The 15287-nt window shown below is 47.5% G+C and overlaps 1 protein-coding gene across 2 annotated transcripts in view; it reads left to right on the forward strand.

Annotated features, from left to right (window-relative positions):
- The window catches only part of IFT38 (intraflagellar transport 38), an 854149-nt gene that overhangs the window by 337119 nt on the left and 501743 nt on the right, over window positions 1-15287 (forward strand). For both annotated transcript variants that reach the window (XM_085628445.1, XM_085628447.1), the window contains exon 4: window positions 14739-14918. In XM_085628445.1, coding sequence (XP_085484571.1) covers window positions 14739-14918 — 180 coding nt within the window. The remainder of the gene's footprint in view (window positions 1-14738; window positions 14919-15287) is intronic.

The following is a 15287-nucleotide window of genomic DNA, read 5'->3' on the forward strand; positions in this document are numbered from 1 at the left end:
GCAACCTGTTTATAGGGGCAGTGCTGGACACTACTGTGAATCGTGCCTTCCTGCCTCCTAAGAGGATTCTAGACATTCAGGCAATGATTCCACATTTTCAGAATGGATCGGTTGTTCCAGTCCTGAAGGTCTTGTGCCTGCTCGGTCTGTTCGCTTCCTGCATACTGTTGGTCAACCATGCACTCTGGCATATGAGAGCACTCCAGTGGTGTCTCCGCAGGCAGTGGTTTCAACACAACAGAGATCCCAGGGAGGTGGTCAGAATCTCCAAAGACAGTACGGCGGATATGTTATGGTGGAGTGTTTCAGGCAACCTGTCTCAAGGTAAGCCGTTTCAACCTCCTTCTCTGGTGGCCACAGTGATAACAGATACCTCCACTCTGCTGTGGGGAGCTCATTTGGGGGATATGGAGATCAACGGCCTTTGTTCTCCAGAGGAAAGATTGCTTCACATCAATCTTCTAGAATTGCAGGCGATATGTTTGGCTCTCAAGGCCTTTCTTCCCTCCCTTTGCTGTCAGTCGGTTCAGGTCCTGGCGGACAACACTACCGCGATGTGGTGTATCAGCAAATAGGAAGGTGTAGGGTTGCATCATCACTGCGGAGAGGCTCTGCGGCTCTGGTCCTGGGCTCAGGACCATCAGATTTGTGTGATTGATAATCATCTGGCTGGAGTGCTGAATGTTCCTGTGGACAGTCACAGTCTGCACTACTCAGCCGATCACGAGTGGCGTCTCCATCCAGAGGTGGTCCGCTACATTTTCAGAATGTCGGGGTTTCCTCGGTTGGACCTGTTTGCCAGTCATGAGAACGCGCATTGCCCGTCGTTCTGCTATCTCCAGTATCCATTGCAGGGAGCGCTGGGGGCGTGTTTCAGTTGGATTTGGGCTCATTGCTTCTTTACGCATTCCCTCCCATACGCCAAGACAGGGCCCAAGTCATATTGATCGCTCCAGATTGGCAAGAAGGGTGTGGTTCACAGACCGTCTTACCCTCTCATTGCACCCTCCGCTCCGTCTCCCTCTCAGGGCAGACCTCCTCTCGCAGTCGCAGGGGAAGGTTCTACACCCCCACCTCCAGAGCCTGCACCTTTATGCCTGGAGATTGAACGGGGCAACCTGAGTTATTTCTCTCTCCCACCGGATGTGGAGGATGTTATTTTATCGGCCAGGAACACTCCCCCATCTGTTTATTCCTGTAGATGGGCCAGAGTTGTTAAGTGGTGTGAAGAGAGTTCAATTGATCCCTTGAAGGCCTATTTGTCTGATGTCCTTAGTTTTTCACTTTCCTTGGCCCAGCAAGGTTGGGCTGTGGCAATTGTTAAGGGTTACTTGTCGGCTTTATCAGCCTTCCTTTGTTTGCCAGACCATCCATCGTTGTTTAAGTCTCCGATAGTTATGAGGTTCATTAAAGACCTGACTAATAGGTTTCCTCCCACTTTCCTTATTATGTCTCAGTGGGACTTCAATCTGTTTCTCACTTTCCTGATGAGTTCTCCTTTCGAGCCTCTTCATAGTTGTCCGTTGAAGCTTCTTACATTCAAAACTGTATTTCTAATTGCTAATACCATGGCCAGAAGGGTAAGTGAACTTCAGACTCTTAGTTCTAAGCCTCCTTTTACCACCATCTATGCAGACAAGATGCTTCTTAGGAACAGAGCTGCTTTCCTGGCTAAGGTGGTTACACCTTTTCATCTGGGGCAGTCTATCACTTTACCTACTTTCTATCCTCCCCTCCACCCTTCCAAGGAGCAGGAGAGACGTCACCCTCTGGACCCAAGAAGGGCGGTCAGGTTCTACCTGGACAGAACCAAGGACATAAGGCTGGGCGATCAGCTCTTCGTTGGTTACGTGGGAAGAATGAAGGGCAAAGCTGTTCAGAAGAGAACGCTTTCCAGGTGGATCATTTTTTGCATCAAGATTTAATACGCCTTGGCCAAGAAAGAGCCACCTGAAGGTATTAGAGCTCATTCAATTAAAGCTAAGTCTTCATCTTCAGCTTTAGCTAGAGGTGTTCCTGTGGTTAACATCAGTAAGGCTGCAACTTAAGCCTCCCTCCACACTTTTGCGAAGCATTATTGCTTGGATTCAGAGGTGAGAGGGGACGGTCATTTTTGTGCGTTCTGTGCCGCAGGATTTTTTGGTATAAGTAGGTGAGCACCCTCCTCCGGGAGAGGGACTGCTTGGGGATTCAATTCAAAAGGTGAGGAATCCACAGGCAGATGTATCCATCAGAAGAACAAGTTACTTAACTTTGGCAACGCTTTTTCTGGTGGATACAGTATCTGCCTGTGGATTCCTCACAGACCCACCCTCCTCCCCATTGTCTACCTACATAAACCAAAAAGATTTTTGGGCATGGCATTCTTGTATCTCATTGTCATTTGCATTGTTATGCGGCTTATGCTGTGAATACTTGTGTATATATTGTATACTGTGTATACTTGCGTTATGTTGTTGGTTCACCCATTCGCCTCGAGGGGCCGGAACAAATGGTTGGAACTAACGTCAGCACACCGACGAGGTCTTCTTAATGCTTCGGTAACGTCATATGGAGTCACGAGCAGAGCCCTGCTATTGTGACATCCTCGTCGTCGTGGGAAAGCTAAGAAAAGGTTTCCGTTGAATGCTGGTGCAGGGGTAGTTTCAAAAGGTGAGGAATCCACAGGCTGGTACTGTATCACCTGAAAAAGCATTACCAAAGGTAAGTAACTTGTTCCTTAGGGCCCAATGGGGTGCTGTAGTTCTAACAAGGCAGGCCGCTTGTAAGCGGTTAAAGTACTACAAACCCCATAAAGAGTTGTCAGCGCGGGATCTAAAGATAGATATTTGGAGGGTTAAGGGGATACGACGTCTAGGGGATATCTATAGGGCAGGGATAATTGTTTCTTCCTCAGATTTGGCCGAACAATATAAGTTACCTAAGAATGATTTTTTCAAATTTTTGCAAATTCGTGATTTTCTTCTTTTTTTTTTTTTTTTTTTTTTTGAAAAACCTTTATTCTTGAAAACATGGACACAGCTATTTAGCCGACATCCCGGAGGTTCGGCAGCTTTGAGAAAGCAAACAAGGAAACGTCCACAGTGCATAGAGGAGAAGCAAAAAAGGTTCTATTTTAAATAAACACAAACTCACACAAAACCCCAGCAAGGCGAATGACACTGAATACCACTGGTGATTGCCCCTCAGGGGAGAGCAGACCCCCGTCGTCTAACAGTCACAACTCTGTGTTAAGAGGAAAAAGGGGGGAAAAGCAGAGGCCCAAAAAGTCAATTATCAATCAGATACATATACAAATGCTGGAAAGAATGTTAAGGAGAGAGCTGTTCATCGGGGGGATCCAAATCAGGGGCAAGACATATGCCACCCCTATACTGGTTCCACCTCCCCCAAATGGCATGCCACTTCCGGGGGCGCCCTCTAGCACAATATACTGTCTTTTCCCTCAGCATACTCCAGTCCATGTTTTCTTTCCACGCAGTCAATGTGGGGGGACCCGCTGAGCCCCACAGGCGCGCGATGTCTCGCTTAGCCACCATATTACCCAGGGTCACCCACTGGGTCTGTCCCACATCGTGATCGGTAGGCCCCCAAACATTCAGGAGACAGCACCGTGCCTCCGGCTGCATAACAATGCCCGTCACCTCCCCCATCACCGTATGGACTCTCCTCCAGAATTCCCTGATAACGCCACATTCCCAAATGATATGCATAAAGGTACCCACCATACCGCATCCCCTCCTACATAAACCCTCCTCCGAGAATCCCATACGAACCAGTCTAGGCCCCGTGACATAGGTTCTGTGGAGTATTTTAAGCTGCACCAGCCTCAGTCGTGATGGGATCGCGACCTCCTTAGGAGAGGAGACCGCAGACTGCCAATCCTCATCATCCAGTTCGAGCCCGTCCCTAGTCCACTGGTCCCTCAGCCCCAACAGCAGGTCCGCCCGAACGTTTATCAATTTCTTATATATGAGAGAAATCGTACTCTCCGGCATATGGCCGTCGAGGATCCGATCCTCCAATGGAGAGGACTCAGGCACCTTCTCTCCGTCTACGAGAACTGATCGCAGGGCATGACGCACTTGAACATAGCGGAAGAACTCGGATTTCCCCAACTCATACTCCTGCTGCAGCTCTTCAAAGGACTTCACCCTCCCCTTCATCAGCAAATCTCCAACCCTGGAGACTCCAATCAAGTCCCATTTATCAAAACCTTTCGTATGCCAGAGCCTCCCCAATTTGTCAGATTCAAACAACGGGGTAGCTAGGGTGAGCCTATCCTTCCAGCCCAACGAGTCAGTCGCCAACCTCCACACACGCACCGCCACCCCCGTAGGCCCCGTGAGGGACGAGTCCAGTGCCCGAGAGTACAGAGCTCTATGATAATTACCGCCGCGCAGCAACCGTCGGTCCATGGCATAACCGGGGCTTAGAGCCGGACCATAGAAACCATGATTAATCGCGCTCAACTGGGTGGCCCAATAATAGCGTCGAATGTCCGAAAGCGCAATACCCCCGTCGTACCACGGAAGCGTCAACTTAGCAATCGCTATGCGCGGCCTACCATCCCACAACAATGATCGTTGGAGGCTTTCAACCTCCCAAAAGTAACTGGCCGGTACCCAATCAAGGGTATTCTGCAAAGCATAGAGGAACCGGGGGAGAGACATCATTTTAAACAAAGCGGCACGCCCAACGAGGGAGAGCGGCAGCTTCCGCCAGCCCACAACATCCCGCCGCAAGCGCGCCAGTGGGGGGAGCAGGTTTCTCTCATACCGCAGAGTGGAGTCAGTGGAGATAAAGATCCCCAGGTACACAAAGCCCTGCTGGGCAATCTGGATCGAACACGTTCGCGGGACAGGCGGAACCTCGCCGCTCAGAGCATACAAATACGATTTACTCCAATTGATGACGAGACCCAAGTTCCTGCCAAAGGACGTCAGAACGTCACAAACCACTATAAGCGAGTTCTTGGGCGAGGCGAGATATAACAGGATGTCATCGGCATAGAGCGATATACGGTCCTCGTGCTCGGGCGACCACCTAAGTCCACGTATATCCGGATGCCAGCGTATCCACGCCGCCAGCGGCTCGAGGGCAAGGGCGAACAACAAAGGCGACAAGGGGCATCCCTGCCGAGTTCCCCTCCCAAGCTGGAACGGAGTCGACGCCCGCCCGTTTACCACAACACTCGCAAGGGGACCCTCATACAGCAACCTCACCCAGCTCAAAAAACCCGGGCCAAAACCAAACTTGGCAAGCACTGCCCACAGATATGCCCATTCCACCGTATCAAAAGCCATCGTGGCATCGAGGGATGCCACAATAGCTGGTTCTCGAATCGTGCCCGCCCTGGCAATCACTCCATGGAGGCGCCGAAGGTTCAACGCAGTGTTACGGTGCGGGATAAAGCCGGATTGATCCGGATGGATCAAGTCTCCGAGCACCCTGACCAAGCGGCCTGCCAGAATTTTAGCCAGAATTTTCGGCTCAGCATTAAGGAGTGATATTGGCCGATAGGAGGAACACTTATCTCGGGGTTTACCCTCCTTGTGTATCACAACAATCGTCGCCAGTCTCTGGTCCAACGGAAGGGACCCTCCCCCCCGCGCCTCCACAAACATGTCGCGCAGATGAGGGGCAACCCTATCCGGGAACAGCTTATACAAGTCAATCGGCAAACCATTAGGGCCTGAGGCCTTACCCGAGTTCAGCGCACGGATGGCACCCGCCACCTCATCGACCGTTATGTCTCCATCGAGGTCGTCCCTATCTACGTCAGACAGGCAGGGCAGAGCAATGTCCCGCAGGAGGTCAATCGAGTCCTCGGTCGGCCTATCCGAAACTGAGGCATAAACCATACTGAAATAATCCGAAAAACACTGTACTATCCCCTCAGGGTCAACAACTACCTCTCCCCCCTCTCTCGTCAGTTCCGGCACTACTCTATTAACCTGTTCTTTTTTATCCAGCCAAGCTAGGAGCTTCCCGGCCTTATCCCCAACATCATACAAGCGGCCCTGCTGTTCCCTACTGAGGGTCTTGGCGGCATTAGTCACCAGGTCCTTATATTCGGCTTGCTTCAGGCTCAGCTCATGCAGGGAGGCCTCTGTAACCCCCTCCTCCAGGGCCACCTCTAAAGCCGCGATCTCCTCCTCAACCTGCATAACCTCGCCATCTCTCCGCCGCTTGGCCGCCACTACCAGGGAGAGGGCCTCTCCCCTCAGCACAGTCTTAAATGCTTCCCACAACGACACGGCCGAGTCAACAGACCCCTGGTTGTCCTTAAAAAAGTGATCAACTGTCTTTAACAGCGCACTGCGCATCTTGGGGTCCCGAAAGTACCAGGGGTTAATAGGAGCAACCCTGCCCCCTCCCTCGCGCCCGACATCCAGCCGGACCCACACTGGCGAATGATCCGATATGCCCCGCGCCATATGCCTGGCCTCAGATACCAATGAGGCATGCGCAGCCAGGGTCAGCAGGTAATCTATCCTAGAGAGGCTACCATGCGCCCCGGAGTGGAAGGTGTATTGGCTCTGTGTGGGGTGCCGGAGCCTCCAGCAATCTACCAGGCCGAGCGTGTCTAGGAAGTCTGGAAGCCACTTCTGAGCCCCCCCGGTATCCCTGGGCGGGTACCTATCCAGCAGCCCGGAGCCGACAGCATTGAAATCGCCCCCCACCACTAACATACCCTCCGGGAGGTCCAACAAGGCCCTACCCAGATCTGTGAACGTGGAGGCCTGCAGGGCAGGAGGGACATAGACCGAAACCAAAACCAAAGTTCTTCCTTCCCACCTCCCCGCCACCGCCACAAACCTCCCCCTATCATCAACAATGGTGGAGTTCACCTCAAACGGTAGTGAAGCTCTAACTAGGATACCCACACCCCTGGATCCAGAGGAGAATCCTGAGTGAGCTATGAATTTGTAACCTTTCCTATTAAGAGCATGGCAAGTATTACCTATAAGGTGTGTCTCCTGCAGTAGGACGACATCCGGCAAAGACCGTTTCAAGAACTGCAGGACTATCCCCCGCTTAATGCGATCCCCCAAACCATTAACATTCCAGCTAAGAACGTTTAAACCCCTACCCCCCATCCCCACACCACAAGAGACCCACCCCCCACCCGAAGAGCCACCATGGAAAAATCCTGACAATGAGTACTGCGCCTTGCAAAAACAAACCCCCCAACAACAAACCCAAAATCCCAACTATCCCCCCCACCCTGCACCCCTGCTGCAGCTTACAAAGCCCCCCCCCAACTTGCAGTGTGCCTGTCGCCCTACCAATACCCAAATCTACAAAAAGTACCCTGAGGGAGGAAAGAGCTCCCATCGTCCTCCCGCAACCCTCCGTATTGTACTGCAATCAGTTCAAGTCATCATCCGGAACCAAATCAAGTCAGTCCGGCTCCAAAGGCATCAACCCTGCCCATCCCGGCCACTGTCCCCGTCTGTGGCGGCATCTTCACCAGTCCGTCGTCGGGGCAAAGCGTCCAGCCATTCACCGGCCATTGCAGGCGATTCAAAGAAGAAAGTTCGGTCTTCATACACCACCCGTAATCTGGCAGGGAAAAGCATGGCATACTTCAGGTCCCTCTCCCGAAGCCGTCTCTTCACCCCCAGGAAGCTCAGCCTTTGCTTTTGCACCAGCTGGGTGAAGTCAGGATAGAAACTCACCGACGCGTTCTGAAAAGGGACCGGGCCCGTCACCCGAGATGCTTGCAGGATAGCGTCCCGATCTCGGAAGTGAAAGAGCCTGGCGACAATCGGTCTCGGTGGCGCTCCCACCCTGGGCCTCCCGCCTGGCACTCTGTGGGCTCGCTCAACTGCGAAGAACTTCCCAAGGCCCTTAGGCTTCAGATGATTAAGCACCAAGTCCTCCACGAGAAGGTCCACAGAAACCTCGTCCGAGGACTCCGGGACCCCGATAATGCGCACGTTGTTGCGCCTGGCCCGGCTCTCGAAGTCCTCGAGCCGACGGGCGGTGAGGTCACTCTCGGCCCGCAGCTTACGAACCTCAGTCTGAAGTTCCGAGACATCGTCAGCGAGGCCCGTGGTCTTAAGATCAAGGGTTTTTACCCGTTCATTAGTTTTGCCCAAGTCAGCGCGGATCAGGTTAACGTCCACCAAGATGGTATCCACTTTATGCGCCAGGGCATCAAACTGTCTCCCAATCGAGGCCTGCATCCCTTTGAGCGCGCCCATGACGTCCTGCAACGAGAGCTCCGATGCCGGGGGTGAGGCAGTCTTCTGTCCATCCAGCGACTGGCTCGATCCACCGGGCGACCCCTTCTGCTGGGCATACCGGTCCATGTTATTAGCTTGAGTATAAGCTCCCCGCCTGGTAGCCTTGGGTTTCAGACGATCCACCTCTGCTTTACCCGACATGTCTGGCTCCAAGCAGTCCGGTGCCAAAAGACGGCCCTCTCTCAGGTAGAGGGAGCAGGAGAGGTCGGATCTGCAATAGCCCGCCTGGGTAGGGCGCAGAGCGTCCAGAGGATAATAAAGCAGCCGAAAGCACTCCCAGGCCAAGGCAGACAAAGGGCGAGAAAGTGAAAGTGAAAGGACGGGATCTTCCGTCCGACAGTTCACACCTCGCCTGGCCGCTGTTGTTCAATTAGAGGTCGGGCATCCTGCCAACGCCAGCCCCTGGCATCCCTCGGAGACAGGCCTCAATCTTCCGCCGTGCACAACTCCGGTTCCCGGTGGGCGATCCGAACTCGGGCGACATCAATCGCCTCCAGAACGAGTCATCTGCAAGATGCCGTGCATATAATACAGGATTGAAGACAGGATAGTCGACGGAGGGCGCGTGGGTCTCGGGAGCTCAAAGCTCACGCGGCCATCTTGGTCCGGCGCTAGGCTCCTCCCCGCGATTTTATTCTTAAACATTGTAGATACACACCTATGACACCCAACGATTTAATAGAGGCCCTGATTAAACGAGCTAAGATCGGGGTACTGTATGACATATTGTTGGAGTCTCAACGGGATGATATTGAGATACATGAGGCAAAGTGGCGGGAGCGATTTGGGAACACTGGTTCCTATGTGCAACAATCAATAGATATGGCTACCAAAGTCATGTTGACTGCAAATTTACGTACTCAACATGTTAAAACTTTGTTTAATTTATATCATACCCCTGTGAAAATGATGAAGTGGGGTGGGCTCCACGATGGGAAATGTTTTAGGTGTTCGGCGGAGAATGCCGATATTGTACATATTTTTTTCGATTGTTTAGTCTTAAAACAGCTCATAAGGAGCATTTCGGAATTCTTATCACAAATTACAGGGGTTAATGTGTCTATATCTAGAGAGATAATGTTAGTAGGTGTGGGTGAGGGTTCTGAACCCACTCAGACTTGTTATCCTTTTCGTTATCTTTTATTTATGGCTTCCACTGTTGCCCCGATTATGTGTCGCTTCTATGTGGCTCCAATCAGAGGCGCCATCATATGAAATGTGGCGTGCAAAGTTTTACAATATATTTAATTTGGAATTCAGTTTGTATCGTATAAAATCGATGAGAAAGAAACAATTAGGGATCCAAATTTGGCAGCCTATGCTTCAACATATGGAGGTGTCGATCTGAAATTTATTGGTTTATTTATTATTATTTTTTTCGTTTATTTGTGTTGCCCTTTTCTTTTCCTATATTATTAATTAATGTAGATAGATGTATAAATCCTACATGCTATGTACTGAACAATAAAGATTATAAAAAATTTTTAAAAAAAGAGTTGTCAGCGCAACAAGCGTACCTTGCTGGGGTTATCTGTCACACCGACAAGCTCCATCTGGTTGCTTTTCTCTATGTCTTTTCTGATGTTTTGGGGGCCTCGTAGCAGACTGCATCCTTGCTCAAGCTGGTGGAGCGGGGGAGAGGGGGGGTCATGGTGCCACTGAGCCCTACTTACTCATGGATTTGGGAAAGTTCGAAGCTATAAATCTGTCTCTGTACATACAAGTCTGCTTATGTAATTTTGTATTTAGTTTCGAAAAAGGTTTGGATGTGAAATTGCGAATGTATAACGTTTATAGTTCTCAGAATAAGTTAACTGGGCCACGAATAACACTATTAATTTGAGAACAACTCAACTTAATAAGGACTTGGGAAAGAAGGCTCATTTCTGTCACAAGAAGGGACCTTTTTGCCTTTCAGTGCTTTGATGTGAGCTTAGGGATAAACTAGAAAGAGCACATGAAGTACCTTATTCTGAAAGATATTCATTATTAAAGTCTCATACTTTGTAATTGTTGAACATGCCAACTTCTGATTTTTGTTTTCTTTTTGTAAATATTGAGATTGAAGATGGGGTAAGAGTGCTGAAAGAAGGAGAGTGCAGAGCTTGTGGGAGTAGTTGTGGGAAGACAGTAGTGATGGGGTGTGAGAGAGTGGTGGAATAGGCTAAAGCAGACATGGGCATGATTGGATAGGTGTGTGAGAAAGAATACGATTAATTAGTACATTCTGATGAAAGAGTGGTGGGGGGGTGTATGAAAGCTGTTAGTTCATTACCAAACCTCATTTCTGTCCATGTAATGTAAAGGTATTTTTATAGCACAAACCTATGAGCACTTTATATTAACTGGGTTTTGCACATTTGTAATTGAACAGTCACAATATGTATATTTACAAATGCATCGTGTTTGACATGTGTACAGTTTTAGGCGGAGTGTATTAAGTGATATGCTCATAATCACACGATTTTCAATCAGGCGCGACAGACGGTAGTAGACCCCAGGTTACAAGAAAGTACCTTACCCACGAGACTTCCTGTGACTGATAGTGATTGTTATTCTGCTGCTTATCTTCCATCTCCTAATTCGTACAATCGCATCTATCTCAAAAGATTCTTCAGTTATTTTCTTCTTTTTAGTATAAGTGTGGCCTTCTCTGCCCTCCCTTCTCCCTTAGTTCAGACTATGGTAATGTGCATTATTTTGAAAAACTTAACAGGGTTACTTAGCTGCTGCCTTCTTGTTGATGCTTTCCGAAACACCAGTCTCCTTCTTCCCTCTACATCTACTCTGCACCATGTACGTATTACGTTTAAGACAAAAACACCATGGACTTGAACCAAAGGCGTATGAGTTCATTTGTAATTGGTAGCCTATTATTTACAGACTCTTCTCGGCTGTTAAAGCTTTTTCTGGCTGGCCCAAGGTGGAATTGTGCATTTTCCTCACTGACGTCAATAATCATCCTATTGTAAGTTGTGTAGGACGCTAAAGTCTTGGCTGCCACCTATCTTACAGTCAGTAGGCGTCTACCTCTTTTAGTTCTATCATCCTCTCTAAACTGCTGTCACACGTCTGCATTGATGGCACAGCACCCTTTGCAATGTGTAACTAGGCAGGTCGTTTTTTAAATATTTTGTACCTGCACTTTCATTAAAGACAAAGGAAGAGCACTAGCAATCCTCAGCAATGATCCAAGACTTTCAGTGGGAGAGTACCACCACTTCTCAGTTGCAAACAGGTGATATTGAGGGCCTGCACTGCGAAAAGTGAGTACGTGCACTTCTCTATTTCCCTTGCAAGTATTGCGTTTAACGTTAAAGAACAAATCCCACTGTTTTTTAATCGACTTGGTCGTCACTAGCTACTTTTGAAACCTCTTCAGGGCTGTGCTGCACAGTTATCTCCAAACGGATACCCAAACACAGGCTGGCAGAGTGTACCTATGGTGTGCACATTATCGCGAGAATATTCTGAGAATCCTACTACAGCATGGCTGCTCGCTGGTTTCAACCTTATAGTCATTTCACCACTTTCATGTAAGAAGACACAGAAGAGTACTATTCCTTTGACATGGAGGTAAATTGCTTCTCTTTAGAATGGAGATCACACCACGGCTCAGCGTTGACCATTTCTTCTATTTAGAGTTGTTGGATGTATCCGCTGAGGATCATTGTACCATTTGGAAAAAAAATCCATCTGCAATCGAGTGTCTTGAGTTGTGGAGGAAGCACCAACACTTTAGTATCAGGCGGGCATCTTGATTTCTGCAGTGCACCACACCTCAAAATAACTGTTTGCCACAGCAGAGCTGTATAAATGGGCCGAGGGTGATGGCATTCCATAGATTACCCGGTACCACGAAAGAGCCAAATTGTGTTGAAATGGACCTCTAAAGTTTGCCAGATGGCTTTGTTTATTTCTTTCTCGCACACACATGATCAGACACTGGCTTGTCTGTCTTTTAAGGAAGTGTGATTGCATGTTTGTGATTGAATCTCTTTTACCTCTTTAGCCTGATACCAATAGGCTCTGCTTGGTTTGCCGCCATTGCCACTGTTGCAACGCCAGAGGCACGTACCGGAGACAACTTCTAATTTTGTTCTTTCAATGAAACGTTTCTCTGGCAGGTGAGCCTCCTTCAGTTTGGTTATTAAATTTGTTTATGTCATTGTTACAAGTCCATTTTCTAAAGCTGCTAGGTAGGTCGGACCAAAATTTACAAAACTCTGGCCGAAAATCACACATTTTCTACTATTGTGGCATGAGAGTTCACGTCATTCTTCCTGAACCTCTTCCTTTCCGGGTCACTGTTCGAGCAGAATTTTTCATGTAGGATCAGTAAAATTGACACCAAAAGAGATTATCTCCTCTAACCAATTGCCTGCCGGTACCTTTAATGACGTTTGAGTGCGAGGCATATCCTCAATTTCAATTTTTATGTGAGATACCTGCAAAGGACATGTCAGGAAATATGGGTAATTTCGCTTAATATTTGTAAAAATGTTGCCTATTTTTTCTTTTAAAAAGTGTGGTTTGTCTCACTCCCACACTTTAGCAAAATGTTTCAAAGGCTCATTTCTGCGCCTGCTCTCTGTGAAGCAGACGGTATTGTAGGATACATAAAGGGATCTTTATCTGGTACTTGCAGTGTGGACCCCTCCATTTAATAGAAACCCGATCATACAATTTAATACTGGATTTAAATTGCATACTTTTTATTTCATGCTTGCATATAGCTTGAAACACTAAGGTTGTTTTAAAATAGGATAGCAATAACCAATAAATATTAATCTTTTTCTATTTCCGTTTTCAGTTAATTGGGTAAACTATATATGTATCAATGTATTAATTACATCTTAAAAAAAGAATGTTTTTAAGATCTTTTGGGATTTTATTGGGGCACCCTGTGTTTCCATTTGCTGTAAACCCCAATTGCAGAGAGGTCAAATTAAAGTGGTAATATGAAAGAACAGAGCACTCAATATGTTGTAACCTGTACTGGAGAATGTGGGAGGCGACACAATGGCGTTGTAACCTTATTTGATGCTAATGGTAAGTGAGGAAAACCAAAGACAGGAAAGCGTTACAACTCTTCTCGCCTATATCATATGCAGTACCGAGAGGAGAGGAAAAGTGTAGCAGATGTAATGCAACTTCCGTCTCATGGTTCGCTGAACATGTAGACATCAATCATTAAGAACGGCCATGAGCTCAACTCAGTTACCTGTCCTAATGCGACAAAGAAGGCCTAGAGAAAGTAGTACCATGCCATTGTCAAGCTAAGGTCTTATAACCAACTTAAGTGAACCTTTCTCTGAAATACTCCCAGAGCTTGATCTCCTCTAAACTAAATCGGAGCTCTTAAGCAGAACAAAATAAAGGAGTAATAGAGTGCCATCTACATTTTTCATTAGAAGAGTAAGAGGATGTATTGAGTTGTAATTGTATTTATATAGATCTTACTACCCCTGACGAGGCGTCGAAGTGCTTTTTCGGCGAGTAGCACAGTACTCCGTTAGCCAGAATGGATTAGTGGTAAATTAGTATAGTGAAAAATATGAAAGTAATTTGAGTCGTGTATATGTTAGTCAGTTATTTGAATTGAGCAGGATAGTGGAGGTATGGAAGAGGGAAAAAGGTTTGCCTTTATATAGCGCTTGCTACCCTTGTTGGGGTGTTGAAGCGCTTTTTTGGCGAGTAGCACGCTACTTCAGAACCCAGAAAGGATTAGTGGTGAATTAGTATAGTGAAAATATGAAAGTAATTTGAGTGGTGGATATGTTAGTCAGATTATTTGGATTGAGAAGGATAGTGGAGGGATAGAGAAGGGAAAAAAGGGTTGCATTTATATAGCTCTTGCTACCCCTGATGGGGGGGTTTACGAGTTTTTTCGGGAAGTAGCACGCTACTCTGGAATTGGAGAGATTCACGAACATGGGAAGGAAAAGGCAAGTCTCTATGGAAATGCATTCATTTGGGCACAAAGTACGAAAAAAAGTAAAGCAATTGAAGCGCTGGATCTCTGGTATCCAAATCAGTTTGTGGTGTGGAGAATGAAGGAAGTAGGAGTAGAGACTGATCTTGTTTAATACCCCTCTAGGGAAGTACAAGGTGGAAAATTCAGTTGTACAGTCGTCTTTTGATATGCAGTAGTATGTGAAAGTGCAGAAAGAAATTAATGAATGTTAGAAAGATATCTCAGGTAGAGTATTTGAGTCACTCACAGGTTTGAGCATTGTTAAAGAGAGAAGTACTCTTCCTGCACGTTCTCTCTGGAATCAAAAGTAAATTGCGCAAGATGTAACTGAATGTGTCCTTTTGGTAAGTGGAGAAGGAGTGGGCCATCTTGAGAAAATGTTTTCTGCTCTGTGAGTTTCATAGGCTGGTTGTACCTGGGCAGAGTTAGCAAATACCATGGTCTTTGCTCTTTTGCATTATGATGGTCACATACAATTGTTATTGCTTTTATCTTCATCCACACAGGCCACAAAGGCTCACATCAAGCTGAATACTAAGAAGCTATACCAGGCAGATGGCTATGCTGTCAAGGAGTTGCTGAAGATCACATCTGTTTTGTACAGTGCCATGAGGACAAAAGGCATGGAGAGCTCAGAGACGGGAGACGAAGACAGCAGCAAATTCAAGTTTGATCTTGGCTCAAAGGTAAGCACAATAGCTAAGTGTCATATGTGTGGAATGCATAACAGATGCCATTCAGTTTTTCCCTCCACATTGTTCCACATACTCTTATTTGAAAGACTAGTTGGTTGTATTTCACAGAACTTAGCATCACCTGTTGTGATTATCCATGGACTCAGGGGCAGTTCTTTGGGATGCACAGTCATTGAATGAACGACACTGACACCTTCCTGGCTTTGTGTGCATTCTCAGCATCTTATTAAAGTGTAGGCCCACCAAATGAGAAGTTCAATAGAAAAACAGCCTTCAACAGAGCTTATAAGTTTGTTAATGTCCTGGGGTTGTCATTTAGCTGTGGCCTTCCTTATCCCTCTTCCCAGTGTTCACCATTTT

This window comes from Triturus cristatus, chromosome 10 (genome assembly GCF_964204655.1).
Source record: "Triturus cristatus chromosome 10, aTriCri1.1, whole genome shotgun sequence".
NCBI classification, from domain to species: Eukaryota; Metazoa; Chordata; class Amphibia; order Caudata; family Salamandridae; genus Triturus; species Triturus cristatus.